Source organism: Aedes aegypti, chromosome 2, assembly GCF_002204515.2.
Source record: "Aedes aegypti strain LVP_AGWG chromosome 2, AaegL5.0 Primary Assembly, whole genome shotgun sequence".
Taxonomy (NCBI): Eukaryota; Metazoa; Arthropoda; class Insecta; order Diptera; family Culicidae; genus Aedes; species Aedes aegypti.
Genome location: NC_035108.1, coordinates 104,150,570 through 104,177,848, shown reverse-complemented (window position 1 = coordinate 104,177,848; position 27,279 = coordinate 104,150,570). Strand labels below are relative to the sequence as shown.

The window sequence follows — 27,279 nt, the reverse complement described above, 5'->3', positions numbered from 1 at the left end:
AACCACACTGTGCTGTACGGTAGGTGTCACGGATTTAAATGCTTTGTAGTTAATGCTACTATGGAAATGGTCACATTTACTGCACAGGATTTTTACCAGATTATGGTAAACTAAACAGATTTTAGTAGTCGGTTGAAAAACGTTGATGAAGTTCTTAATCCCACCTAATTCTAGTGGTAACGTCCGCGTCTACAAAGTAAAGCCATGCTGAAGGTGTCTGAGTTCAATTCCTGGTCGGTCGAAGATCTATTCTTAACGGGAATAATATTGACTTCGTTAGGCATAAAGTGTTTTTGTGCTTACCACAGAATAAAAGAATACGAAAATGGCAGCTTATGCAAAGAAACCTCTCAGCTAATAACTGTGCAAGTGCTCATATGAATACTGCTGAGAATATATAGCTAAGAACAGGCTCTGTCCCAGTGAAACGTAATACGAAGAAGAAGGAACTATTCGGTACATTTAGAAAATCCTTTAAACTTCCTGTAACCTCCTGTAAACAGTTAATAAATCAATGAGTTTGTTTTGTTTTTCGAACAATTTCGAGGAGGGGCGAAAATTAATGCACGCACCACTGAAAGAACGTTACAGGTAGTTTCGCCAGGGGCGAAGATTAGAATCGTACAAAAACGTGCTTTAGTTTTCGCCACCCTGAAAAAATAGTTTAAAACTGGTTATAATTGCTGGAATAGTTGAAAAAATCTATTCGTGTCTCTTGCTGATGCATGTCTTATCAGAACTATTCATTTTTTAAAGATGAAATAGTTATCTTAATATGTTTTCCTTGCCTTTTAAAATAGACGCTTTTCTCAATGAACGCAAAAAATAGCGTATCATTTTTTCCACATTTTTATATGTGATTATTTGGCGGTTTAGAAGATTACTTTAATTAGTAACATTTGGAAACTAAGTATATTTTATTCCAATCATTTATATAAGTTAAAAAGTAAAACATTTTTATTTTATTACAATCTAGAACAAGCTAATGTTCTACCAGGGGGGCGAAAACTAGGGAGGGGGCGAAGATTAATACATCTACCCTACTACTGTCAACCCATCGTGGAACTAGCTTCTTTACATATTTACATTCTGTATCACAGACACCCAAACATTGCGAAACCATCATTTGCACATCTTCCTCTGAAACGCTACTGTCAATGTTCGTCAACAATAATGAGAAGTTTTCATCCCCGGCAGTTGTGTTCGAAGATCGTTCTGACGCATCAGCAACACATGACGTTCCACCGCAGGCAGTTTCTCTCAACGCATTATCAAAGTGTCGTGAGGAAGTAGGAGTAGAATGCAGCATCACAGTATCCAGAGAACAGTTAGAACTTGCCGCTAGTACAGACAATATGGAATCCACTTTTGCCTTCAGATCGTCGACATCGCGTTGAAGAATTGATTTCGGCTCCGTTCTGTCCGTTGGGGCGATCGATTCCTTTTTCTCCTCCTTTCGTTCGGTTCTCCATAGCACAAACTTAGCCAAACATTCGTCGCAAAGCCAAAAACTGTTTCGCTTTGGAGGCGACACAGCAGCGAGATCAACTTTGTCTAACCCAATGCAAGCGGCATGGAATATTACACCACACGATCCATTGCAATGAATGAATTGCTCTTCTTTTGTCGCAACTCTAGCAAAGCACTTCTTGCAGTCCATGGCGGTACGGCTGAACAAAATAATTTGGTATTATCTTGGGAAAACGGCAGTAGATTCGATAATCGGTGACACCAATTCTGAAGCACGTTCGGATCCGTCGTTTTGAAGTGATTTGACGAATTTCCAGGCACAGTTACAGCAATAAATTAACAATTACGACAGCGTTAAAAACCGATAACCGACCAATTGAACAAACAACAACACATGTTGTGATGTTTAAAAAAGTGCATTTCAGCGATGGTGTCGCGTTACGAAATGCAACTGCTTTTAATTACTATATATGCAGTGTTATGTTTCAAAATGAATGTCACAACATCAAGTACATTTAATATGCATGATATAAGACCTGTTTTATCACATGGTCACAAGGCATATTTCCGAGAACATGCCTAATTTGATAATGAAAGTCGGTTCCTCGTGGTGTCGCGTTACGCTGGAATGTGTCAACAGCTCTTTATTTGAAACCTTTAAGTAAACATGATGTTACGATTTGAGGGATTCAAAAAATTTGCCCACCTGGACGACGTGAAAAATATTCAAAATCAACTGGTTTTCTATAAAGGTGAGTATTAGTTTTGAATTTTTAAAACATGGTTTCCAGAATATTCGCCATTGTTGGATTGTCAAAGGAGTTTAGAAAATGTTATTTTCAACAATTTATTCCAGAGATTGTTCTTGAGAGTAGCTCTAATTTCTCCATCGAGTTCTCACAAATATCTTCAGATATTTTTCTGTATTTTCAGAAATTTATCCTTGATTTCATAAGAGCATTTCTTTCAAATATTTACAAATATTTCACAACGATTTTCTTTTAATATATTCCCGAAAATTTTTCTGTGGTTTCCTGATTTGTTCCACAATATTGGAAATTACATCATGAATACTGCCGTGAATCGCAAGTCAGTCCCATCTGCATTTTCGTCAATATTGAGTTGAGTTCAGTTTTCAACATCTCTTCCAATTATAGCATAATGTGAGTGACAGCCGTAGTTATTGCATTCCAGCACTCGACATCCGCACACATTCTTACACAAATCAACCCAACTTCGACTTCTTTTGACGCAATTCGGCTCTTCCGTGGCATAACCCAAATTTGGGTTAACTGACATATACCTATCAGTAGGTAGTTTCCGTTTGACAACAGCAAAACAAACAACTTAGTGAAAAAAATCTACCCATCGTTAGCTTTCGAAGTCTCCGTAGTGGGTAAAAACAACATAACGTTAGGTAAACTCGAAAGAACCCAAATTTGGCTTATTGCATTGAACTTCGACGATGGGTCGGTGCATCTCTCTCTGTTTTTGACAACATTGCTGTTGCGAGAGAGGCAAAACAACCCAACCGCTAGTAAAAACTAAATGCAGTTTACCCAATTTTGAGTATGAAAAACTTATTTTTTGGGTTATCTGATTTCTCCGTGTAGATTATATTGTAGGAGGACGTGTCCCCTCAGCATGTAGCGAACATGCGATCTCTAACAACAATGAAACGGGGGCAATCGAATACAACATGCTCCGCTGTTTCCTCCACACCAGCATAATTGGGGCACGCAGAAGATTCTGAGTGCCCGAACCTATGCAAGTAAGGCAGCGTCCATTTAATACGTAACGCTAAAATTGGAAATTGTCGACCCCCCCCCCTCTCCGTAACGCTTTTTGTATGAACAATTTATATATTTTTGTATGAGCCGTAACGCTTAAGCCTACTCCCCCCCCTCTCCCTAGAGCGTTATGTAATTTTTGGATGCCGCCTAATGTCTATAGCAACCATGTCCTGACAGAAACAGCGTCAGGTGGAAGATCACTTCCCCATGGTTTCTTTTATACCAATCTGACACATTTTTGGTATTAGTCGATCGATCCAACCACCTTTAGTGGAGTTAACCCATTCCTACTACCAAACTCTGAGCGTTGTCTCTTTACACGCGTTGCAGACTCCTCTGGTACCTTTTTGGCTGAAGCATTGAACATCTTCCTTGATGATGAGCCCGACGGGCGTCATCCCGGCTATGATGCACACGGCCTCTTTAGATACCGTCCGGTATGCACTTGCTACTCTTAAGCACATGATCCTACTGCTTTCCAACTGCTTCAGGATTCTGCCCGTTCTAAGCGCTTTTGACCAGATTGGTCCTCCAGGAGCTTGCGTTTGCTGACAATTACAGCAGAGCTGTTAGACATCATACTGGAAAGCGCCGCTATAGCCGTGGATGTGCTTTTGAAGGCATATTAAACGTGGCTAGCGAAGCTGAGCTTGTCATAGATCATTACCCCAAGATGCCTAAGGGATCGCTTGGACCAAGGGGTGGATCACTTCTGATGCATCTGTTAAATTTCAATGCATTTAAATGCACACTCAGGAAATTGGCAATTCATGGCTTGCTCCAATGTTTTTTTCCTATTCTTGTCAAAATGTTAAACTCATTGAGCGTTTCAGGGCGCTCAGGAAAAGCTACTGCTCTCCAAAAAAAACACTAGCTGAGTTCCCTCGTATTGTAACCGGTCTTGTCCTCCGTACCGACTGATCTAGCGACTGATAGTGTGTGATACCATTCGATAACTGTATTCGTAACCAGTGTGAAGGTGCTATTTTCTGATACCGATTGTAGTTAGAAAAGTCTTAATAATTTACTGCAAACCGGCAGCTGTGTAAGCATTTTAACGAAGCTTCAGACCAGCTCCAATTATTGTTTTTTTGGTTTCCGAAGTAAAGAAAATTCTAAAAACTTCACTTTCAGTCGGCTCAGGAATACGTGCTTCGAAGAAACCTCGGCCTGCCTGCTTGTGCCACTCCCCGGACCCATTGGAATTATCGAATATGGAATCAATATAATCCTAATCTTTCCGCTTGAATATTCGAAACCCTTATCTCCCGTCAGTCTGTAAGCTAGACAGTGTAGTCGCAGGATGTCTAGTAACGAATTTTGTAGTGTCTTATTTCAACGACTTTTAGACACCAGTCCTGTTCCTTCATGTTATCCAAATATTGCGGTAATTAAACGCTTCTTCTTAGAAATGTACATTCTGCAAGGAAAACCGGAAGCAATACTTAAGAGGGAGAATTTCAATTTAAAGAGCTCATCGTTCTTTAATTGTCCCCAACATCCGTCATTGTTGGAAATAAGATGAGGGACAAAACAAATGCAATTGGTTGTTTTTTTTTTTTTATTATTAATTAGCGAATCTATGCAGATTCTTTTTGCCACTGGTAAATAGGTTTCTTGGGAAGATGGTTCCGAGTACTTCTGATTAGTCCTCAGTGCAACAATGTATTCCTGTCACCCGGCAATTTATCTTTTCTCCACAATATACGCATGGGCCGTTCTTGAAGAAAAAGTCCTTAATGTATCAGATGCTTGATCTTCATGTCTAGCATCGTCAGGATTTGGAACTGATTTTATTTTCCGGCTTTAAAAAAGCTTGATTATCTGAAACGAATAAATTTTGTGATTAATTAGTAGAAGAAAACCATTGTAGAGCACCGAATACAACAATTTCATAACAATCACAACAAACAATGACGTGTTGCTATAGCACTATACAATGGTATGGGCCTGTGCTAAGTTGATGTGAATATCAAAAAAATGCATTTGATGCAAATTGATGTACATCTGATGTGCACTGAACAAGTGATCCACCCCTTGGCTTGGACTCTATGGTGCAATCACCTACCAAGATAAGCGCCTGTTGCTCGGACTTGTGGTTATTGACCACCACCACCTCACCCTTGTGACGGGCCAGTCCTAGTTTCCTAGACTTCATCCATTCCTCAACTATGGAAAAAGAGTGCGCTGCTGTCAACTCTACTTCCTCCATTGATTCACCACAGACCACTAGGATGATATCGTCGGCGAAGCCAACAATCTTAAAACCCATCGGAAGGGGCAGTACGTCATCGAACATCGCATTCCATAAAAATCTAAATATTTTCAACACTTTCATTACGCTGTCAGAAATTTTAACGATACTTTACAAGTACGCAATCGATGGCACCGGTTTTCAATAAGGTTTTAATCGATAACGTTTAGCACTCCCAAAATGGTGGCGGTTCAAACCCTTTTCACTTCACTACACAGCACTCGCGTTCTCGAAACCACGGGCCGGCACTTTCCGATCGGGAACCACTATCACGGTGCTGGGAACAATCTTCCAGCTTTCTTCCGGACAGAGACGACACTTTTCCCTGTTTTTAGTGGCGAAACTCTCCAAATTCGCGGAAACAAAACAAACGCGACCGTCGCCCTTCGTGGTTCGAAACTTACTCCTTTATACGTCATCGTCACGACCAAAAACACACAACAAAACCGCCATCTCCTGCCACCGTGCTCGACATGTTATGCTGGCTATGTTGGTTGCGCTTTTTCCGCTACGGGAGGAGATGGAGACCTACTTTTATTCGGCTCACCGATACAATTCACACGATAATTTATCCCCTATATTCTAACAACACTAAACTAACGATTCAAATAAAATTAAATGAAAAAACGAACAAATTAAAATTAATCACAACACAGTGGTGGTTTATGCTGCACACTAATACATCAACAATATGAGAAAACAAATCAACATATTTTGACATTTTACACAACACGCTAAAATTGTTTCACTGTAGGACATTTACACACGGAAGCAAAATGAGTAAAAATAAGTGTAAATTACACACTACATAAAAATTACTCAAAATAGCTTAATTGTAACCACAGGTTACATGTTATTGGTCGTAGTCGTTTGATAATGAGAAGAAATTTTCTAGGCGTTTGCAAGTAAGTTCTTTCGTAGTATTTCTCTTCAAAAATAATTCTAATGTTGTCGTTAGAATAAAATGCATTCAATCAAATTTAAAGGAAATTCGAACACTCAGTTTAGACTGGCGTTCTCTCCATGGGACCAGCTAGGAGAACCACGTGAGCGTTGAATGGAGCAAGCTACCAGTAAGGGGCCGTCCATAAATGACGTAGCATTTTTTCACTGATTTTTTACACCCCTTCCCCCCTCGTAGCATTTCGTCAGAAATGCTGATACCCCCCTTGGAAAATACGTAGCATATCAAGCAACTATCTTTTTTTATTTGTTTTTCTTAGCAATTGGGTTAAAACAAGAAAATGGAATTCAGAAGTTCTATAAAAAGTTTGGTATTAATTACTGACTGAAACGTAAGGATAATGTAACGAATAAAAGTTTGATATGCAGTAGCACTCAAAAGTATTTTGGAAAACAGTTTTGAATAAACTTTTCCCTGTTTACGTTGTTGGCTAAATTGTATTACTTATGCTATAGTCCACATGAAAAACAAGCTGAAAATATAAAAAATCTTTGATGGGATTGATGAAGCTAACAGTAACGAGTTGTGGTACAATAGATTTTATAATAGTTTGAAAAGAAAATTGTTTATATTGGAGGATTGTTTTTTCAATAATTTGTTGTTAGGGAATATATTTCAATGAAAATGATCAACAGCGTACCTTAATTTGGAATGGCTATTCGTCATTATTATCCAAATTAAAATCTATTTAGCAATCAGTGGCCAGATGTAGAAAAGTTTACCCTTGTAATATTTGGAATGTTCAGAAAATCTTAGCGATTATTATACAAATTATTCATTTTTATTAATACTAGTGATCCCGGCAAACTTTGTCTTGCCATCAAGTAGGCTGTTGAAAAACGCCATGAAAAGTCCCATACAAAATGACAGTCCCGTTTACCTCCATTTTTTCGACTATCCCGTTCAATATTCTGTGCTTTTAACATACAGAAACACGTCGGAACACTTTGGGAACATAACTATGGAAGAATTTCCAAAATCCGATAGCCCTTTCTCTAGCCATTTCGTGACATACAAACACCATTCCATTTTTATTTATATAAGATTCAGCTTAACATCATTATCGTTCCCCAAACTGAAATAATCTTACACAGCCTATAACAAAACAATCAAAGACTAAGAATAATCTTTCTTCAAATCACCAAGTTATTAAGAAAATTGAATGATAGAACAATTTTGATAACACTCGAATCTGTTGTCCAGGCTTTTTCATCAAGTTGTATTCAGGCTATTTCATCAAGATTATTGATGTATCAAAACAAATCGATGAAATGATTGGGTAGAGATCTTCTGCAACATGGAAAGCATAATTCACGGAATATATATAATGTTTTAATATAATATGTGCCAAAACGAACATATGTTTTTTTTTTTTTTTTTTTTGAAGAAATAAGCGCTAACAGCAAATATGAATAAAACTAAAACAATGTTTTCCAAATCGTTGAAGCGTTGTTTTTGAATTGTTTTTTTACTTTAAATTTGTTTATTTATAAATTAATTTATTAAGACATGCATAAAATGTTCACATAATTATTTACAGCATTAAAAAATCTGTTTGATTGCACTTATGAAGAAAATCTTTTTCTTAGAATTTTTATAGAATAGAATAGAATAGAATAGAATAGAAATAGATATAGAATATAGAATAGAAAATTTCTTAGATTTTTTTTTTCAATCTTGTCATATAAATGTTTTGAAGCTGAATCATCATTTTATAACCCAACTTTATAAGTCAAACAAATAAAAAAGAAGTTTGATAAAAAAATAATTGTGTGTCATTTTTATCAGCGCCTCTCATTTTACCGACTTGATTCAAAATGCTACGTCCGCTAGCTAGGACCCCTCCCTCCCCCTCGTCACACATCGTCACAAACTCGTGAAGACCCCCCCCCCCCTCCCCCCTTAAAAGCTACGTCATTTATGGACGACCCCTAAGGTAATCGCAGACGGTACGCGATGGAAACAGGAAGTTTCCCGAAATTTCACAGTATGAACCGATGCACGAGTTCACTATTTGACGTTTGAGCGGTGCCGTGTTATTTATGTGGCCATGGCAACGAGTGAATATGGCACTGCTCAAACGTCAAATTAATGAACTTGTGCATTGGTCCATTGCGTACCATTGACGAACCAACTGGATCCGAAGGATGGGAGAGTTATGAAATTATTGACTCTGTCATATACCTACTAACGATTGTACTTATTTTTAGCAAAGAAAGCTGATCAGGCCAGGCGAAGACAGAGCGCAATGTGTTTTACGCTAGTTTTCTCTATAAACATAAGGCTTCGGGAGAAATCAAACGGGCAATCACAGAGATCGCCGTTCTACGCATCGACTCTGATGATGAAGAGAAGGAAGCATCTCTATTACCATCAACTAGCAGCTTGATGGTTGATTGAGGTTCTACCAGTGGCCAAAGTTATCCTATGCCAGTGTTGATTTCGCGTAATTCGCAATATTTTCCCGTATCACATATATTGATCAATAAATTAATTGCATTACGGTTGCCCAAAGTTATTAATTAATTATCTCTTTAATTGCTCTAAACTCGCTTTTCCTATACAACACCTGGCGGTTCTTACGAGGGAAAACCGCACAACTGAAAATCCACTTTAAATAGCCGTTTTTTAATAATCTGTGAATGGAACCATGATGCTGAGTGTGTACAGTAATGTCGAAACGTTGCACAAGATTGAAAACAACTGCATACAGGAATGACGTATCCGAAAACAAAATGAATAGAGGGGAAAGCTTGTTTATTATTTCATGGCTTGCTGACCTGGCTGAGCATAACAAACCTGCCAGCTGTCATTTATTTTCCAATATGGCGGAATGCTCTAATTGACACATCGAAATACCTCCCTTATAAATACCTTGGCTGGAACCACTTTGCATTGGTACATTGAGGCTGTGAAGTGCGTGGGCTATCGCCTTCCAGCTTGCGCAGTTGAACGCATTCTTCGCTTCTTTTATGCTTTGCATCGAGTATACCCCATTAGGCATAAAGACGTTAGGCATAAGGACGTTAGGCATAAGGATGTTAGGCATAATGGACGATAGGCATAAAGACATTTGGTATAATTGATGTTAGGCATAAAGTACGTTAGGCATAATGGACGTTTGGCATAAAATAGCTTCCGTGTGTGCCATTTGAAACTCGTCTTATATCGAAAATTGTTCGGGACCATTTACAAATTTCATTTCACTGATAGGGGTGGGTGGGTGTCCTTAAGATGTAACAGCTCATAAAAAAATAGAGCAAAATTCATACGATTCATTATGAGGAGGTCGGATGATTGGTTGATCATAAATGAGTATGTTCGGTGTTATGAAATTTGATGATGAACCCATTATCGTAAGATATGGAAGAAGGTTATCTGCCCATAACTGCAAAACAGTCACATTCGACATTTTTGACAAAACGGAGTTAATACCATGGAGAGTCATCAAATGATAAATACTTTCGATCAACTTACTGAAATCTGTGAGATTGTTCTAGAAAATTCGAAAAAATACCAAGTTGTTTTGTCACATTAGTAATTATAACCGCATAACAGTCACATTGAGATTATAAATGGGCCTCGTAATGTGATAGCAATGAAATTTCTATCAGAATTATTTTCTGACAATTCACCTAGTATGCGATATGAGTTGTACAAAATATCAACCTCAAATAAGCTCTTTTGAGTTCCTGGTAATTTTTAGAAACTTAAGTCTCCTCCCATACTGCCATAAAATGCACACTTGGTATTCCATTTACTCAATGCCTACTTTTGTCGAATGTTACAAATATGCAGTTATGGGCAGTTATGGTCATTATTACCATTATAAAAAGCAGCTCAATCCATTTTTAACATTATTAATTCATATTTACGATGTGCAATCAAGATGCATTTTTTTTTCTAAAGATGTTTAAATATCTTAGAGATTATGTACTATTTTTGTTATTTTTCTCTTATATAATTGCGTTAATTCTAAAGAAGGGAAATAATCCACATAAATATTAGCACTAATAATGCAAATGATATACTTGAAGACAACAATCAAGAGTATTTGTTACATTTGTGGTAATGCCAAACCACCTTCTTGGTGTTACATTCCCACTCCGAGTTTTATCAATATAATGCAGTAAGAACAGTTCTTTTGCCTCTTCTGCAAACAAGTTTCGAAGAATCAATTTTGAAAGCAATTTGAAAATACTCGAAACTTGTAGAGTTTGAAAAGTAAAATTCGATTATGTTTTTATTTAAGATACAGGAGCCAAACTCACGTGGCTCTTTCCAGTACAGTAGTTCAAAAACGTGAATCTCATCAAGTAGACTATGTTGGGTGCATTAATTTTCTAAATCATTAATGTCATTAAATGCGGGAAATTCAGCGGGAAATATAACATTTTTCTACAGTTATTTTGGGGTTGCCCTTAGCAACGGATGTTTTGCTATTTTCAAGGCATTTTGCCTACAGCAGTGATGGACGTGTATTTCAATGGCTTCGCTAACTGTGATTTGCTTTGCTTGGCTACTATAGAGTGAATTTCAGGATTTTTCCCAACACTTTTTACCATAGTGCAGTATTTAGCATGGCGTGCATTCAGATTCAAATTAGTATTCCCAATTTTATTTCACATAACCATTCAAGAGCAAGTCGAAACGAATTTTTTTTATGGAAATATTTACATCTACAATACCAATAGCTATGAGAACAGCAAGAATCTATGGAACAGCATATTATTGGAAGAAGGTGATTTGCCAGCTTATTCCTTCAATCATTGAATTAATCGTATAAGTATAAAGAATGACCTATGATTCAAAGAAGCGAAAATGTATGATGGGATAATTAAAGCAATAATGACATTAATTTTTGAATGTCGACAAGAACCCATCAGAGAGGGTCTCGTAAATAAAGACAATAATAATAATTAATTTTTGATTGAGTATGTATCTAAATGATAGCTTATTTATAGAAGAAGAAATATTTTCTGATTAATACATTAACAGCAGGAACTCCAATAATATTGTTGACAGTATAACTATAAAGAACAGCCTTCGATTTAAAGAAGGGATAATCTCAGATGAAATATTTGCCAGTTATATGTGTACCATCAAACTCAAAATATGAGCAGCAGGTCGTGTACAGCGTCGTTCTTATTTTTGGCATTACATCCAAAACAAATTCTTAGCTTGGTGTTTTTCATTCTTATTTGTGCAACATATACAAACACGATTATGCTTCATAGATAAAGAAGTGGAAAGTCGAAAATATTCTGGATCGACTAGGAAAGAACTAAGATACCTTCGGCATGGTTTTTCTCTATGGTCGCAAAAGTTATCACAAAGCTAATGAAATTCCTTTACAACATTATCGTGCTGATCATTCAATCAAATTTTGTACTAGAAATTTAACTCAAAGGATTCACAACTATGGGACGACCGTAAGGCAACCGCATTTAAAAGGACTCATTCTTGATCTTTGAAACCTATCACAATAATTTTAAAAAAATCAGCTCGCATTTCGCATAAAGGATTTTAATTTTTTTTTTTTTTTGAAAATTATGCCTATCGTCCATTATGCATAATGTCCATTATGCCAAACATCCATTATGGCAAACGTCCATTATGCCTATCGTATTTATGCCTATCGTACTTATGCCTAACGTCTTTATGCCTAACGTATTTATGCCTAACGTCGTGCACCCGCTTTGCATCATGGATCGGAACATGTCCGGATTCGCATTCTGTAGGAGATCGAGTAATCGAGTATTCAATATGCTATCTCAGTAACCCGATTGTTTGGAAGTATCAACAAGTGAAAAAAATATGTTCACCAGTTTAGTCTATAATTAACCTCCGAGGCAATCTTCTTTACCATAGGGTCTCGGTACCTTGTTTGACGTGAAGACTCAAGAAGTCTGGGGGCCAAATAATCGTATCAGTATTGCCATTTCGCGCGCAGCTACGCAGTGTGACCCTACCAAGTTTCGTGGGTTCGAATTTCGCCGAACGGGAATTATTTCAAGTTAGAAATATTCTCGACTGCTCAGGACAGGCTTATCTAAGTCATACAAATGCAAAAAAAAAACACAACTGACGATGAAATCTGTCAACTGACAACTATGGAAATGTTCATGCATATGACACTATGCACAGAAGTGTGCTGTACCACAGATGACATTTTAACCCTATTTCTGGCGTTGCGTTACAACTGGAACAGAACTTGCTTTTCAGTTTTACCTTTGAATCCCTTTGGCATTGTGACTTATGATTCTGAAGTATAACATACACATCACATGGCTTTCTCTAATATTTGCTAAACGGAAACCAAATGCAGTAATTAGAATCGGATGTACCTTATTATTTGAAGTGCAACTTCTCCCCTCCTGCGCTGACACGACGTTCCCTTAGAACTAGAATAATCACTACAGTACATTACATTCAATTCGTAACCGTACATAAACACACAATCTGTAAAGTATTCATCGTTGAACTTAATTAAATTAAAGTACATCTCTTGTGCAGTTCACTTCCGCCTGTGAACTTGCCACTCATTATGGACACGAGAGCGTAACGATTTTAAAAATAAATCCCCGCACTCGCACTGACTAATTGGACCTAATTCTACCCGCAACTCAACGACACAATTGTACCCCACTCTCGTTCAATTACCCTATCCTATAAAACAATCGCTATCACACAAATTGGTCTCACGCACTCAGGACACAGACAAATAGACGTATCACTCGAACTGTTTTCATTGTACTCAGAACAGCTTTCAATTCTAGCAATTGGTAGTTGACCAATGGCTCACTCGTGGCGCTAGCATCGCTTTTATTTGAGTCTTATGAGGGAAAACCGCATTGGAATACTACCGCCACCTAAAACTCAGTATTTTTAGCATTGGGCTTACAGAATCCCGTGTGTATCCGTAACTATATTTTCAAATGATGATTGTTCTAGCTGTTACGTCTGTTTGTCTGTGCTCCATTCCCCTACTTGGGTCCCAACCTGCTCAAACCGAACCGCTCGAAACTGCTCGGTTCCAATCCTAGGTCCTTGCGTAGTTCCGCCTTCGGGCCGACCAGGTTCATCTTCTCCATCTGCTGGTGCTGAGATCGAATCGCGAAACGGTTCACGTGCACCGGAATAGGAACTACGATTTTGGTGCTGTTGGCGGGTCCACCGTTGGCCGCACCCCTTCCGGCCAATCCGTGCGAGTTCAGGCCAGCTTTGACCCGTTTCCACTTGGCCCTCCGGTTTTGGAACCAGATTTTGACCTGTGAACATATGGGTAACGAAAAAATGATTCCTCGCTCGAATACAAGGATTGTTTCAGATTGTCAGAAAATCAATCGCCAGAATGACTGAATGCACCGTTTACCAGAAAACTATTTGACAGAAACTTTCCCAAGCCAGACCTCAATAAATTTATACATGAATTCTTTCAAGGGTGTCTCCAGAAATTGTCATGTAATAGTTTTTTGGCAAATGGTACTGTCTGGTAGATGTCATTCTGGCGAATAGTTTTCTGTCGATTGGTTTTCTGGCAAATATCGCACAACCAATACAACAATTCTTACCTGAACTTCGCTTAGCTTCAGCGTGGTTGCAATCTGGCTGCGCTCCGTAAGGCTAAGGTATTTTTTGGCGTGGAATTCCCGTTCCAGCTCCAGGAGCTGTTCCGAGGTGAAGGCAGTTCGTCTCCGGCGGGATTTGGAGCAGTTATCGTTGGCGGCGCCACCACTGGCGTTAGCCGTTTTTGAGTTCGGGGCGCCGTGTGGAGCGGATTCATCATCGTCCGAACATGGTTCGGAATCGGTCTCGTCCAGATCTGGTTGGGGGAGTAAAGAACAGAAAATGGATTAAGATGATGTCTTAAGTTGATTGAGTTGATGACGAAAAAGCTGATCAGTTAGCATAACAAGGTTCTTCCATGCAATTTATCGGGCCTTAGCCATTCTTCGGAATGGCTTCTTGTGCTCTGAAAATGCAATTAAAGAGCTGGATGAAGGCAAAAATCAAACTCAACTGGAAGAACGCAATGGACCCTCGCCAGTCCAAACGATTCATTGAACCAGATGCCTATCAAACACAGAGGTTGTTAAACCTCAATAAACACGATCTAAGTACTTATACTGGCTTATTAACAGGCCACTGCCCCCCAGCAAACGTTACCTCAAAATTATAGGTAATTTGCAAGAAGATATGTGTCGTTTCTGTAAATTAGAAAGCGAGAGCACTGAAAATTTGTTGTGCAAGTGTATTGCACTCAGTGCTGGAAAGCGTCAATGTAAATAGAGGGTGTCGCGCGACTTTTATATAGATGCTTTTCTCACTATCATCGGACGGCGAGACAATGACAGAAGCTTTCTTCAAATTCTCCCTCATTTTTCCGTCGCTACGGCTTGTGACGGAATTGTAAACTAGACCATTTTTATTTCATTATCATATATGATTGTTATTTAGATCGCTAGAATCATGAAAGGATACCCACTTTAGTTATCAAACACATATGCTTCCCGGAATTTTTGAAAATTAGATAAAAATTTTAAAAGCAAAACAACTTTACAATTGCTCTCATGAGAGCCCCGTCATTGCAACCTGACGGAGTGAGCACATGAAATATAGCTTCGCCTAGTGACAGTGAGAAGACTGGTTTCGTCAGTGTCGCAAGCCGGTCATGATTCTTAACAGCCCTGATTGCACTATACCACAAGCGTTGCAAACATTTAGATAAAGGCCTGCTAAAGCCTAATGGAATTCGGATCTACCATCCAAAACAGGTACCGTAAAACGGGGGTACCATTGATAATGCGGGTAACTTTGAAAGTGCGAGACCCACAATATATTAAACGAAATAACGAAGTTTCTGTTAATCTGTTAAGCAAAACGAATGCGAAAGTGAAGAGTATTAGTATGACGCTTTATGTCAAAGCCATTTTTGTAGTTTGGTTGCGTAAGAAAGGGGTCGACATTTTCCCAATTTTCGACAGTCTATCGTCAAAAATCAAAAGTTTTCTCGATTTGAGTAAAATGTTGTATAAATTTCCGACCGATTGGTGAAAAAATATTGAAAATCTACCGATAAATGGCTGAGTTATTACCATTCAAAATCTTACATAATTTCGTGACGGTCGCAACATTTTAGATTTTCAATTGACACCCAGCCGTAAGACGTAGTTAAGGTGATACTCCTTTGAATCCACTAATAACTGTATAAAAGTAGTGGTACACAAAAAATATTCTCCTATTTATTGGTAATAGTGAAATTATAATTGATAAGACGTTGTTGCCAGTAACCGCTACTTCAATTTGAGTATTTTCCCCTTCGACTAAATAAGATTGCTTGATGTCATACGTAACCATCAACCTATCTGACAGCCCTGCAAGCGAGCAGCCGGCGAGAAATTAGAAAAAATAAAAAAGCGAAATGCTGTGATCGAGTGATTGTTTTTGGCACGGTTTGGTGAAATTTTAAGTTGTTTTCATCAGAAATCAACTAGTAATTGATCTTTAATTAACAAGTAGTGAAAGTAAACTATGTTGAAGGTTCTACGTTTATCGAAAGTGGTAAAATTCGGCGAAAAGTGTTCTTCGTTCGCAGGCGGATAGGTGTAAACAATTATAGCAAAGTTAAACGTCCGTGTTGAAAATTAGCACGGTTCGTGGAATTTCCACCAGCTACTAGTATTAAAACTACGGAAATTGTAAGATATTAGTGTTCTGATGTCTCGTTAGAAATTTGGGAGTGCATTTAGTACAGGTAAGTGAAATATTTTGAGAAATAATGTGGACTTCCAGAAATGTGTTTGTATATGTGAGGAAGCCATCTTCACTGCCATGATAGGGATTCCTTCCTATATGTCCTTAACGTTAAAAAAGTTGATGTCTATACACTTAAGTCTTAAACCTAGTTATAAGATTTTTTTAACGTAATTTTAATTTACTTAACTTCAAAGGAAAATAATGTAGAGTAAAGCGGAGCTAAAGTTTGAGTGAAGCAAAAGTTTCTTTATAAGATTTCCCGATCAGAAAAAAATAACTACTGAATACCAAACTAAGGTATTCTATACCAGACAAATTCCGAAAGTATAACTTGCAGACTCACCATCTGTTTATTGATTTCAAGGCGGCGTACGACTCAGTGAAAAGAATTGAGCTTTGGCAGATAATGTCTGAAAATGGTTTTCCGGCGAAACTAATTAGGCTGATACCTGCTACGCTGGATGGTTCGAAATCAAGTGTTCGGATCGCAGACGAGGTGTCAACCTCGTTCGTGACGTTAGACGTATTGAAGCAGGGAGACGCACTTTCGAATTTAATGTTCAACATTGCACTGGAGGGTGCTTTTAGGATATCTGGCGTGCAGAGAAATGGCACTATTATCACAAGGTCGCACATGCTCCTTGGCTTTGCGGACGATATAGACCTAATTGGAATTCATCGCAGGTCAGTGGAAGAGGCCTTCGTGCCTCTGAAGAGAGAGACAGCGAGGATAGGCCTGACTATTAATTCTACCAAAACGAAGTACCGTAATCCGGGGGCAAATTGATCACTGGGGTGAATTTGATCAGGTCGGTACCAAATAGCATTTACTTTCAAGGATGCTTAATACTTCGCTGCCATCACAGACATTCCATATTTTCTAGTTTATAGATGTCTAATGATGATTTTGAACTATTTCATTTTTATTAAGGTCAGTTTTGCATAGAAATATTCATAGTTTTTGAAGGTGTTGGCAATACTGTTGGAAACATCGGTACTAAACAAGCCGCTGGTGCTAAACCTGCATGTAAACTTTGAGTGTTTAAAATGTTGTGTAACCTTCAGTGTGAACCGCTGAACTCATTTTTGAAACCGTACAGCATTACAAGAATAGTGTTTTGCTCATAAAACCGTTTATTGTTGAATAACGTGCTTATTTCAAGGGAAATTGCATACATTTAGGCTTATTATGCAAATGTACAGAGTATAATTTGGCAATAAAATGATAATTTACACGAGTTGTAAGAATTTCGACATCAATTTCAGATTCAGGACACCAAAATTTAGTAGACAGGGAAATTTTACATTCCAAAATATGCTTTATTATATAGCGATCAATTTCACCCCAATGTGTCATTTTAATTTTTTGACATTAAAACTATTTTTTGAAATGTTAAATTTTATTTCATAAAAAATCGATTACATAAACCGATAGAGATCTATGAAGTACTGATTTCACCGAAATAAATTTGACAATTTTTGAATTCCAAAAGAAAACATGACAAAAAGTTGTGAAATAGTGATCAATTTGCCCCGGATTACGGTACATGATTGCAGTTAGAAAGAGGCAGGCTTGGTGGTGCAGGTGCTGAGGTAGTGTTTGATGGGGATGTGTTTGAAGTTGTTGAAAAATTTGTTTACCTTGGAACACTTGTGATATGTGACAAAGAGTTTCCCGTGTTGTCCCGAGTTTGAATGTGTTGCAAAAGCATTGGTGGAAAAAGTAGGTATGCAAATATCTAAATTTCCAAAATATATTACTGTTATTTTTATCACCCTAAGGATGGCAGCCGTAAATGATGAATGATGATGCGCAAGGAAATGCGATAAGATAAAAAATCTGGATAAACATTTGAAAAGGGCCCAAGAGGTCTTGAGCCTTTTTTTCAGAAACGTTGCTGTTGAACCCTTTTTAGCCCGCCCACGCAAACTAACACCACTATCAGAAAGATTGGTGTTAGCTCTTCCTGATAGTGGTATTGGTGAGCGTGATCGAGTTGAATTGGGCTCAACAGCGTCTTGCAAAGCCAATGTTTACCAATGTCGATGTGCCCTTTTGAAATGTTTGTCCAGAAATCTTATTTGCAATGAGCCTCTGTACGTGCCATAAATTCTTTTGTTCTCATGACTTTTACTGTGCGCCGTGTGTTGGTGCTGTCTCGCTCTCTCTCACGGGCAATTTTAAAACAGAGCGCACAGTAAAAGTCAAACGTTTAATAGCATGCACAGGCTCATAATTACCAAGAACTCATTAGTAACATGATGATAAGTTTCAAACAACTTAAAATCAATGATAACAAATCTTCGAGCTGTTTAGTAGAATACCTATCTTCTTCTTCTTTTTCTTTCTGGCATTACGTCCCCACTGGGACAGAGCCTACTTCTCAGCTTAATGTTCTTATAAGCACTTCCACAGTTATTAACTGAGAGCTTACTATGCCAATGACCATTTTTGCATGTGTACATCATGTGGCGAATCTATGACAAAAGGTCGAAATACAAAAGGTCGAAAGGACAAAAGGTTGAAAGACAAAAGGTCGTAAGGACAAAAGGTCGAAGAACAAAAAAGAAGGGAAAATATTTTAACAAACAAGGTCGAAAATATTTTTTCAAAGAAGGAAAAATTTCCCACCATGCAAATAGTTTTCGACCTTTTGTCCTTTCGACCTTTTGTCTTTCGACCTTTTGTCCTTTCGACCTTTTGTCCTTTCGACCTTTTGTCCATAAACCTCGTGTGGCAGGTACGAAGATACTCTATGCCCTGGGAAGTCGAGAAAATTTCCAACTCGAAAAGATACTCGACCGGTGGGATTCGAACCCACGACCCTCAGCTTGGTCATGCTGAATAGCTGCGCGTTTACCGCTACGGCTATCTGGGTAGAATACCTATAAGTAGATGAAAAAACCGAATTTAGTACTATATCTCGCATAACCTGTGATCTCGCCCTAAAAGCCATTGGTAACCGTGTGTGTAGCTTGTTGTTACAGAGCAAACGAATGGACTTAAACGTTATTCAATTATGCTACGATGAAGAGAAGATTCTCCCCTATCTCCCAGTGTTGATAGTTTTCATCCTGGTCCATTCATTTGTCTAGAAACAAAGAGCTACACACTCGGTTTCCAATGGCTGTTAGGGCGAGATCACAGGTTATGCGAGATATCATTTAATTCCACTAGAGTTTGTATCCTAGGACAGATACGCGTGTTTCGACCTCAACTGTAAGGCCGTCTTCTAGTACACGACACTGAAGACGGCCTTACAGTTGAGGTCGAAATACGCGTATCTGTCAAAGGATACAAACTCTAGTGGAATTAAATGGTATAGTACTAAATTCGGTTTTTTTCATCTACTTAAAATCAATGTTCAATTTATTGTGGTTATATACTAGCCGTGTTGTTTTCAGGTAAGTTAGAGAATAAAAAGTAAATTTATGTATTATTTCCGTCATATATGTCAGTTTTTGTTGGATATTTCAGATGCGCTGTATAACTTTGTAAACATGGAGCAGTTAGAATTAAGAAAATCCACGAATCATTACAGTCTATTTGAAAAAATTGAATTGTAAAATGAAATATAAATTATAAAACGTATTTTTTTTTTCTCTCTATTTCGATATATCAATATAGTAATATGTAGTTATAGTAAAGGGCATGCGCATAACATTTTCTTACCTATTATTGACAAGAGATATCTTCAACAGACGTGCATTTCCTCTTGGCTATGGAGCAGTATGAACAACTATTCTGATGAATTCAATACATAAGAAAACTCGTTCTCACCGAAAAATAATTTTTTGATATATTTTTTTACTAGGAAAAATTCTAGTCGCCTATTGTTGCACACAATAATGTATTGTAGCCTAACTGTTATACAATAAGTATATACTGCAGAATCTTCTGGAGCTGCCAAGAATAAATGCTATGCAATGTAAAAGGTAAACACTAACATTGTAACTCGATCTAAAACGATCGAATGGTAAGTAGTTTCACTTTGCCTTTCAATTATATAGTTATCTAATGTTTTGTGTATTTCAGGTATTATGATGAGTATATTCACAAGACGTTCCAAATCAGCTGATCGGGAAGCTCTTTGATAGTTCTTATATGGAGATGACAGTCCCGTGTTAGCACCGGCCCTCCACCGATGTAAACAAATGCATAGACGGACCTGTCACATGAAAAGACCTATGCAGGTAACATGATGAACAGATGAGTAACAGTGTTGCTGGTTTGGTGGTGAATTTGTGTAGTGTTTGTGGCCTCAACATGAGGCATGTTCGTCCACCGGTGTGGTGCGGAATGATGCACCCCGGTGGCATCGAAGTCAAACCTCAAATTTTCAAAAGCACAAATCTAAAGAACTAAACAGCCGTTCAACCTGAAAACTTAATCGATTGGTCACACCCAGCGAGTGACCAATCGATTAAGCTTTCAGCTCAAACCGCTGTCCGGTTCTCTAGATTTGTGCTCTTAAAAATTTATGGCTTCGATACATCTTCACCTTAAATTTTAAATTATACAAAACCCAATTTTTAATATATTTTTTTAATTTTCACCATGCTATCTTGATAGTAAACAGATGTTTTGGACAAAGTTGATGGATATATTTAATAAAAAAGTTTTTCTAAGAACAACTTTTGGTCGATTTTCAAAATTTTGAGTTTTTGCCAAAATAAATACGTTCTGATGATACAATAAGAATCTTGAAATTATTCTAAACCATAATGAATATAGGGATAATTTCTCTAGTAGCCATTTTCGAATTACAGTCAAACCTACATGAGTCGATATTGAAGGGATCATCGAATCATGGAAATATCGAGTCATGGAACAGCTTTCCTTTGAAAACCATCATAGTAACCATGATTTTCTGTTTTTAGTATGGTTCCATGAGTCGATATCGACTCATGAATGGTTGGCTGTATATTAAGTTTAATGCAAAAAAAGTTTAAAACAAAAATAATTGAATTTTGAAATAGGATATTTTCATTAGTTCTTTGCGATATTGCATCAAACTTAATACGTTTTCGAGAGTGAAGACCACATTTCTTTCAACTTATTTATTTTCCTTGAAGGAGAATCGCGAATAACTAATGAAAATGATCTATTTTTAATTTTTTGCATTAAACTTTAAATAATTCGGAAATGGCTACCTCTAGAGCAGTTATCTAGATAATCATTATGGCTGCGTTGCGTGGTAACAGAGTATTTCGTAGATTGCATACTGAAAACTGTCATGTTTTTTATTTTACCACACTTATTCCAATGGGTTAAAGGCATGGCCTGTTTCGCTACTTGCCATATAGTAACGCACATGCGCTAGTGTCTATCTGAGAGAGACTCGCGAAGTGGAAAAATATCAACGTCATATGCAGCCCAGATTTCGTTGTCACGAAACGTCAAATGCAGCCCGTCGTGAAAAAGTGAAAAGTATTGCATTCAAAATAAATTATTATTAAAAACCTCAATCAGTGGAGCAGTTCTTCCAAAGATTCTGATGAATCTAAACACAAGACTAGTTATGTATAATGTCTGCTACGCTTGCTGGAAGGAAATTTCACTCAAAATGCCATTTATGCTTCGGTGTGATTCAAACGCAATAGTTTTTTGCTGCGATGGTCATGTGAGAGCTTGAACGGCTTGCTCAAGATTGATGTAAATAATGAGGGGAACAAGAAAAAAAACTCAGCAATCGCAGAAAAAGAAGACCGTCTTCGCGAGTCTCGTCTCAGGTGTCTGAAGATGTACGAAAATCGCTAAAAAGCAACGCGGAAAATATTTGAATGGTGACATGCATCTAACGAATTATTTCTCAATATTGGGACCATTTTCGAAAAAATATTTGGTGCTGGTTATGCGTAGTTATGATGGCTAGCATAGCATAGCTATCCAATCGGAAGTAAGAGCTGAAAAGACATGACAATTTCCATTGCCGGCCACGCCCATCTTCTCCGTTACTAGGAAAGGAAAGGATAATGATGATATGACACCTACTTTAAGAGAGGCCAGCGACTCACCGACGCCCTCAGATGTCAAGGAGTTGGATGATTGGAAGAGTAACGGTCTAGGATTCACTATAAGCCAGTGATGCGAACGAATTGAAATTTAGTGTATGTGTCATTTATGTATGTTTATCTTTTTTTTTCCATGCAACTAGGAGTTTAAAAATCTTCATAGACTGGCCTGTATATGTTCATGCTCATGCCAGTGTAATTTTTGGCGCGGTGTGGGATCCACAAAGTGCCTTCCCCACTAAAAACACTCTTCTAGGTTTAGTACCAAAACCCTCCGGAACCACCTTCCAGTATTACTTCGGAGGGGAGGCTAACGTGCTGAGCGCACCTCTTCAATTTGTTATTCTACATGCTGAGCCCTTCGGCTCCTGTTAGCAGTTTAAAACCGTTCAACGTTGTGCCTCATGCTGAGCCCTTCGGCTCCTCACGTTAGTAATTTGTTAGTATCAACTATTTTCGCCCAATTTGTTAGTACCTACAAGCAACATTCTGAGCCCTTCGGCTCCAGTTTGTACACTACTCTGCACTCATTCAGAGCGCGTATTCACACAGTTACGACAACCTTCTCCTTTTCTTTGTTCAGCTGGTAGGATGCCGAGGTCGGTCCAACGATTCCGGTTGAGCATAACTTCCGGTTCGACTACCCATTACCAGCGTCCCGACGTACTCTACTCGACTAGTCCCCGACGGTGGACCTAGTCTACACCGACGAAGAATTCCCCGGCGGTGAAAATTCTCCCGAGACCGATTCTTCTTTTTCTACGTTTCGAGCCGACCGGAAAGGTACCGAAGTCAGTCCAACGATTCCGGTGGAGCCTAGCTTTCGGTTCACTGGTGCCCCGACGACCCTAAAACCGGCGCTATGACACGTCTACTCAACTAGTCCCCGGCGGTGGACCTAGCCTACACCGACGAAGAATTCCCCGGCGATGGAAATTCTCCCGAGACCGATTCTCCTGCTGCTGCTGCTGCTGCTGCTACTGCTGATCTTCACTTTTTTACGGGACGACCGGTAGGGTGCCGAAGTCAGTCCAGCAGTTCCGATGAAGCCTATCGTCCGGTACACTAGTGCTCCTACGACCCGGGACCGGTGCAACGCCGCGTCTACTCAGCTAGTCCCCGGCGGTGGATCTAGCCTACTCTGTCAGAGAGTTCCCCGGCAAAGGAATATCTCCCGAAACCGAGCAGCCATTCATTCTTTTCATGCGTTCACTCTAGCTAGCAGATCGTTGGTCGCTACGCCACTTCCTCTGAAGCTCTGACATTATTCTCGATACCGTGCTATCGACAGCGTTCCAGATTCCTTCTTCTCGGCACATCTCTTCGACAACGTTATCAACAGTGACTCCTCGCATGTCCCTCCTCACTTCTTCGAACCAAGGACATTCGAAGACTACGTGCTCCGGTGTCTCCTCCACATTCTCGCACTCCGGGCAAAAAGGTGAAGAAGCATGTCCAAACCGATGCAGATACTTCCGGAAACAGCCGTGTCTGGACAGAAACTGCGTCAGATGGAAGTTCATTTCTCCATGCTTCCTATTAACCCACAGTGATACATTTGGAATTAGACGGCAAGTCCACCTTCCCTTCTCTGCGTTGTTCCACTCTTGCTGCCACTTAGCCAACGAGTCCGTTCTGACGATCCTTCTCACATTTCTGGTGCCTCTTCGCTCATAACACTCCACGTCCTCGGCTAGGGTGATGCAAATGGGCATCATGCCAGCGATAACGCATACTGCCTCCGATGAAATCGTCCTATAGGCGCTCGCTACTCGTATGGCCATGAGTCGGAATGTGCTGTTCAACATCCTCCGATTACGCTTGGTTTTTACCGCTGCGGCCCAGACTGGGACTCCATACCTGAGAATAGAGACCGCTACACTCGCTAGGAGACGCCTCTTACTACTTCTCGGTCCTCCGACGTTCGGCATGATCCTCGCTATCGTGTTGACCGCCTTCGACGCCTTTTCGCAGGCGTAGTCCACGTGAGCGTTGAAGTTTAGACGGTCATCTACCATCACCCCCAGATTCTTTAAAGCACGTTTTGATGAAATGTCTTATCTACCGATGTTGATTTCAACCCTCTGAACAGCTTTGACGTTGCTAATCAGCACTAGCTCCGTCTTATGATGAGCCAGCTGCAGTTTTGCTTCAGTCATCCACGCGTCAACCTGTCAATCGCTTCCGTCGTCAGTATTTTGACCTCTTCCAACGTCTCGCCAGTCACCGTTAGAACGACATCATCTGCGAATCCAACGATTTCCACTCCGTTAGGTAGCTCCAGCATTAATACTCCATCGTACATCGCGTTCCAAAGCGTTGGACCAAGGATTGAGCCTTGTGGCACTTGTGGCTGTCATGTCTACCTATCTCAAGTGATATTAATTATTCCTTGTGACTCTGGTACCTATTACTTGTTCGTACCTACGGGATTTCTGAGCTATAAATACAGGCTGCCGTAGGCTCAGAAGAGAGACTTCCCGGACTGTGGACTGATTAACATATTATTTTATTCTTTATTTTCCCACCAATCGGACGGAAATGTGTACAACAATTTCCTCAAATGGAGAAAACTATTAATCCCTTACTTACGCAACCAATCACGTGCAAGCAGTTTTCCACGCTTCTTTTGCGTTCCGCTTCGCACTATAAAAGCAGACCGATTCCTGCTTCTTCGCTTATTCTTCTTTTTGCCGTCAGACTGTGAACATGGTTGGCGAGCAAGTCTCGAGTGCCTTTCGCATTCTCAGCTCAGTTTTCAATGGAACGCGAATGGAATAACAACACGCCGCCGTGACTGAAGCCGCTTGTTGAAGCGCCCATCGCCACCACAAACCTCATCCGGCGAGGAGGATTTCTCCCAGTGCGCCGTCAGCTCCTCGCTACCAGAGGCAAGCTGTTGATCGTCAAGCGGCGGCAAAACACGCGCTTCCAGAATTGGCCCTACAGGAATCGGGGCGCAAAGGCGGTAAGTTTGTACGGGATGGGTGAAGAATCGACCAAAGCCGCTTGTTGAAGCGCACATCGTCATCCGCACCGCAAATCTCATCGGGCGAGGAGGATTGTAACCAGTGCGCCGCCAAAATGTGTCCGTGTAACGCAAATTCAACAATTCAATCAGCCCTCTTTTCAGAGCCAACAAATGTGTTTTGAAGAGTTGATTGTTTAATATTCCCTAATTTGCTTGAGATGGCTGAAGAAAATCGACCAAAGCCGCCAAAATGTGTCCGTGTTACGCAGATTTAACAATTCAATCGGCCTTTTTCAGAGCCAACAAATGTGTTTAAAAGAGTTATTTGTGTAATATTCCCTAATGTGTTTACCACATACTTGCTATAATCTCTTAATTCATCTCATAGCATCATACAATTATTGATTTATTACGAATAATTGACAATACGGCAATTTCAGGATGTTTCCGAGGACGCTGCTGCAGTGCCGTCGGGATGCAATAACAGCATAATGCTCATCTTGTACATCCCTTACCAAGACATCAGTTTCATATAGCCTATTTCCCAGATAAGAAAGGAAGAATTTGAAAGGAGGAGCATCATCTGCTATTCTAAGGGTATAAAGCATCCCTGTTGATCACCAAGCGGCGGCAAGTTTGTACGAGATGGCTGAAGAAAAGCGACCGAAGCCGCTTGTTGAAGCGCACATCGTCATCCGCACCGCAAATCTCATCGGGCGAGGAGGACGCAACCAGTGCGCCGTCAAAATGTGTCCGTGTTACGCAAATTCAACAATTCAATCGACCCTTTTCAGAGCCAACAAATGTGTTTTAAAGAGTTGATTGTTTAATATTCCCTAATTTGCTCGAGATGGCTGAAGAAAATCGACCAAAGCCGTGAAAATGGGCCGTTCAGACCATTATGGTGATATCTGCGCTGTAGAGATAACTATAATGGGTCAGCAACGATTCTGTTTTGCATGTTTATTGAACCGAATACCACAATGAAGCAAAAGAAGTTCTTCATGACGCGGAATTTATTCGAGTATCAGAAGGAGAACAGATCAATGATCGTGACAGGAAATTTAAACATCGATCTTGCCAACCAGGAAAATATCGAGTTTGTGGATTTCATGGAGAAGTAGCTGAAACTCAAACTAGCTTCGGATCCCTCTAAGCCAACCAATCTCAGCGGTTCTTGTGTCGACATGACCTTCACGCGCAACATTCGGGTGGAAAACAAGAGTTATTATTCTTGTTTCTTCTTTCATTCTGTAGCACCGATTCTTTCGGTGCTACAGTGTTAATCAAACAAACGGCCCTTTTCAGGGCCACCGAATTTTTCAAAAAGAGTTATTAAGCATTGATAAATTGCTTTAAACAAAGAAACAAAACTACAAACATATGTCTTTTCTAAATTCACAAACCATTACATTCTGGATTATAACTAAAGGAAGGTTGCAATTATGACATTTGACTATAATACAAATGCAGAAAATTACATGGCGTAGTTAACGTCATATGGTCGTGTCTTGTACACAACCCCCACTGATTTTTTTTTTAATTGGATCAGAGTGGGAATGCAATAATTTTAAGTATCATCGTTGGGAGTGACGCAGCTAAGAAAGTTAATGTCACTCCATGCGCCTTGTCATCCAGGGATGGGACGCAGGCATTTACACCTTGTGTCTCAGCTAATAAGCTTGGGTTTAAGCGCCATTACTCGCCCTCTGAAACGAGAAGAGATGGTTACCCTACCCCATGATACAAAGAGCCCAAAAAATAAGCAGTTTAATCGGAACAAACTCACCAAATCCGTTTATTGGTCTTAAGGTCGAATAAAGCAGCTGTTTCCACAAAAAAAAACATCATATTGTAGAAAAATGAATTCATATCCTCTGGGCGGTTTCGTGTCTACGACATATGTGCATAAATAATACTTTCTGTCGTCATTATGGCTCGAAATAATTACAAGATTCTTATTGTATCATCAAAACGTATTTATTATGACAAAAAAATCAAATTTTTGAAAATCGGTTAAAAGTGTCTCCATTATGAAACTTTGTCCCAAACA

At 39.3% G+C, this 27,279-nt stretch overlaps 1 protein-coding gene across 1 annotated transcript in view; it reads right to left on the bottom strand.

The window, feature by feature from the left end:
- Positions 1-13,434: 13,434 nt before the first annotated feature.
- LOC5576844 (homeobox protein unplugged) overlaps positions 13,435-27,279 on the bottom strand; it is a 28,507-nt gene continuing 14,662 nt past the window's right edge. The window contains exons 2-3 of the mRNA XM_021841802.1: positions 14,056-14,306; positions 13,435-13,752 (exon numbers count right to left, since the gene is read on the bottom strand). Of these exons, the coding sequence (XP_021697494.1) occupies positions 13,468-13,752; positions 14,056-14,306 (536 nt within the window). The 3' untranslated portion in view covers positions 13,435-13,467. The remainder of the gene's footprint in view (positions 13,753-14,055; positions 14,307-27,279) is intronic.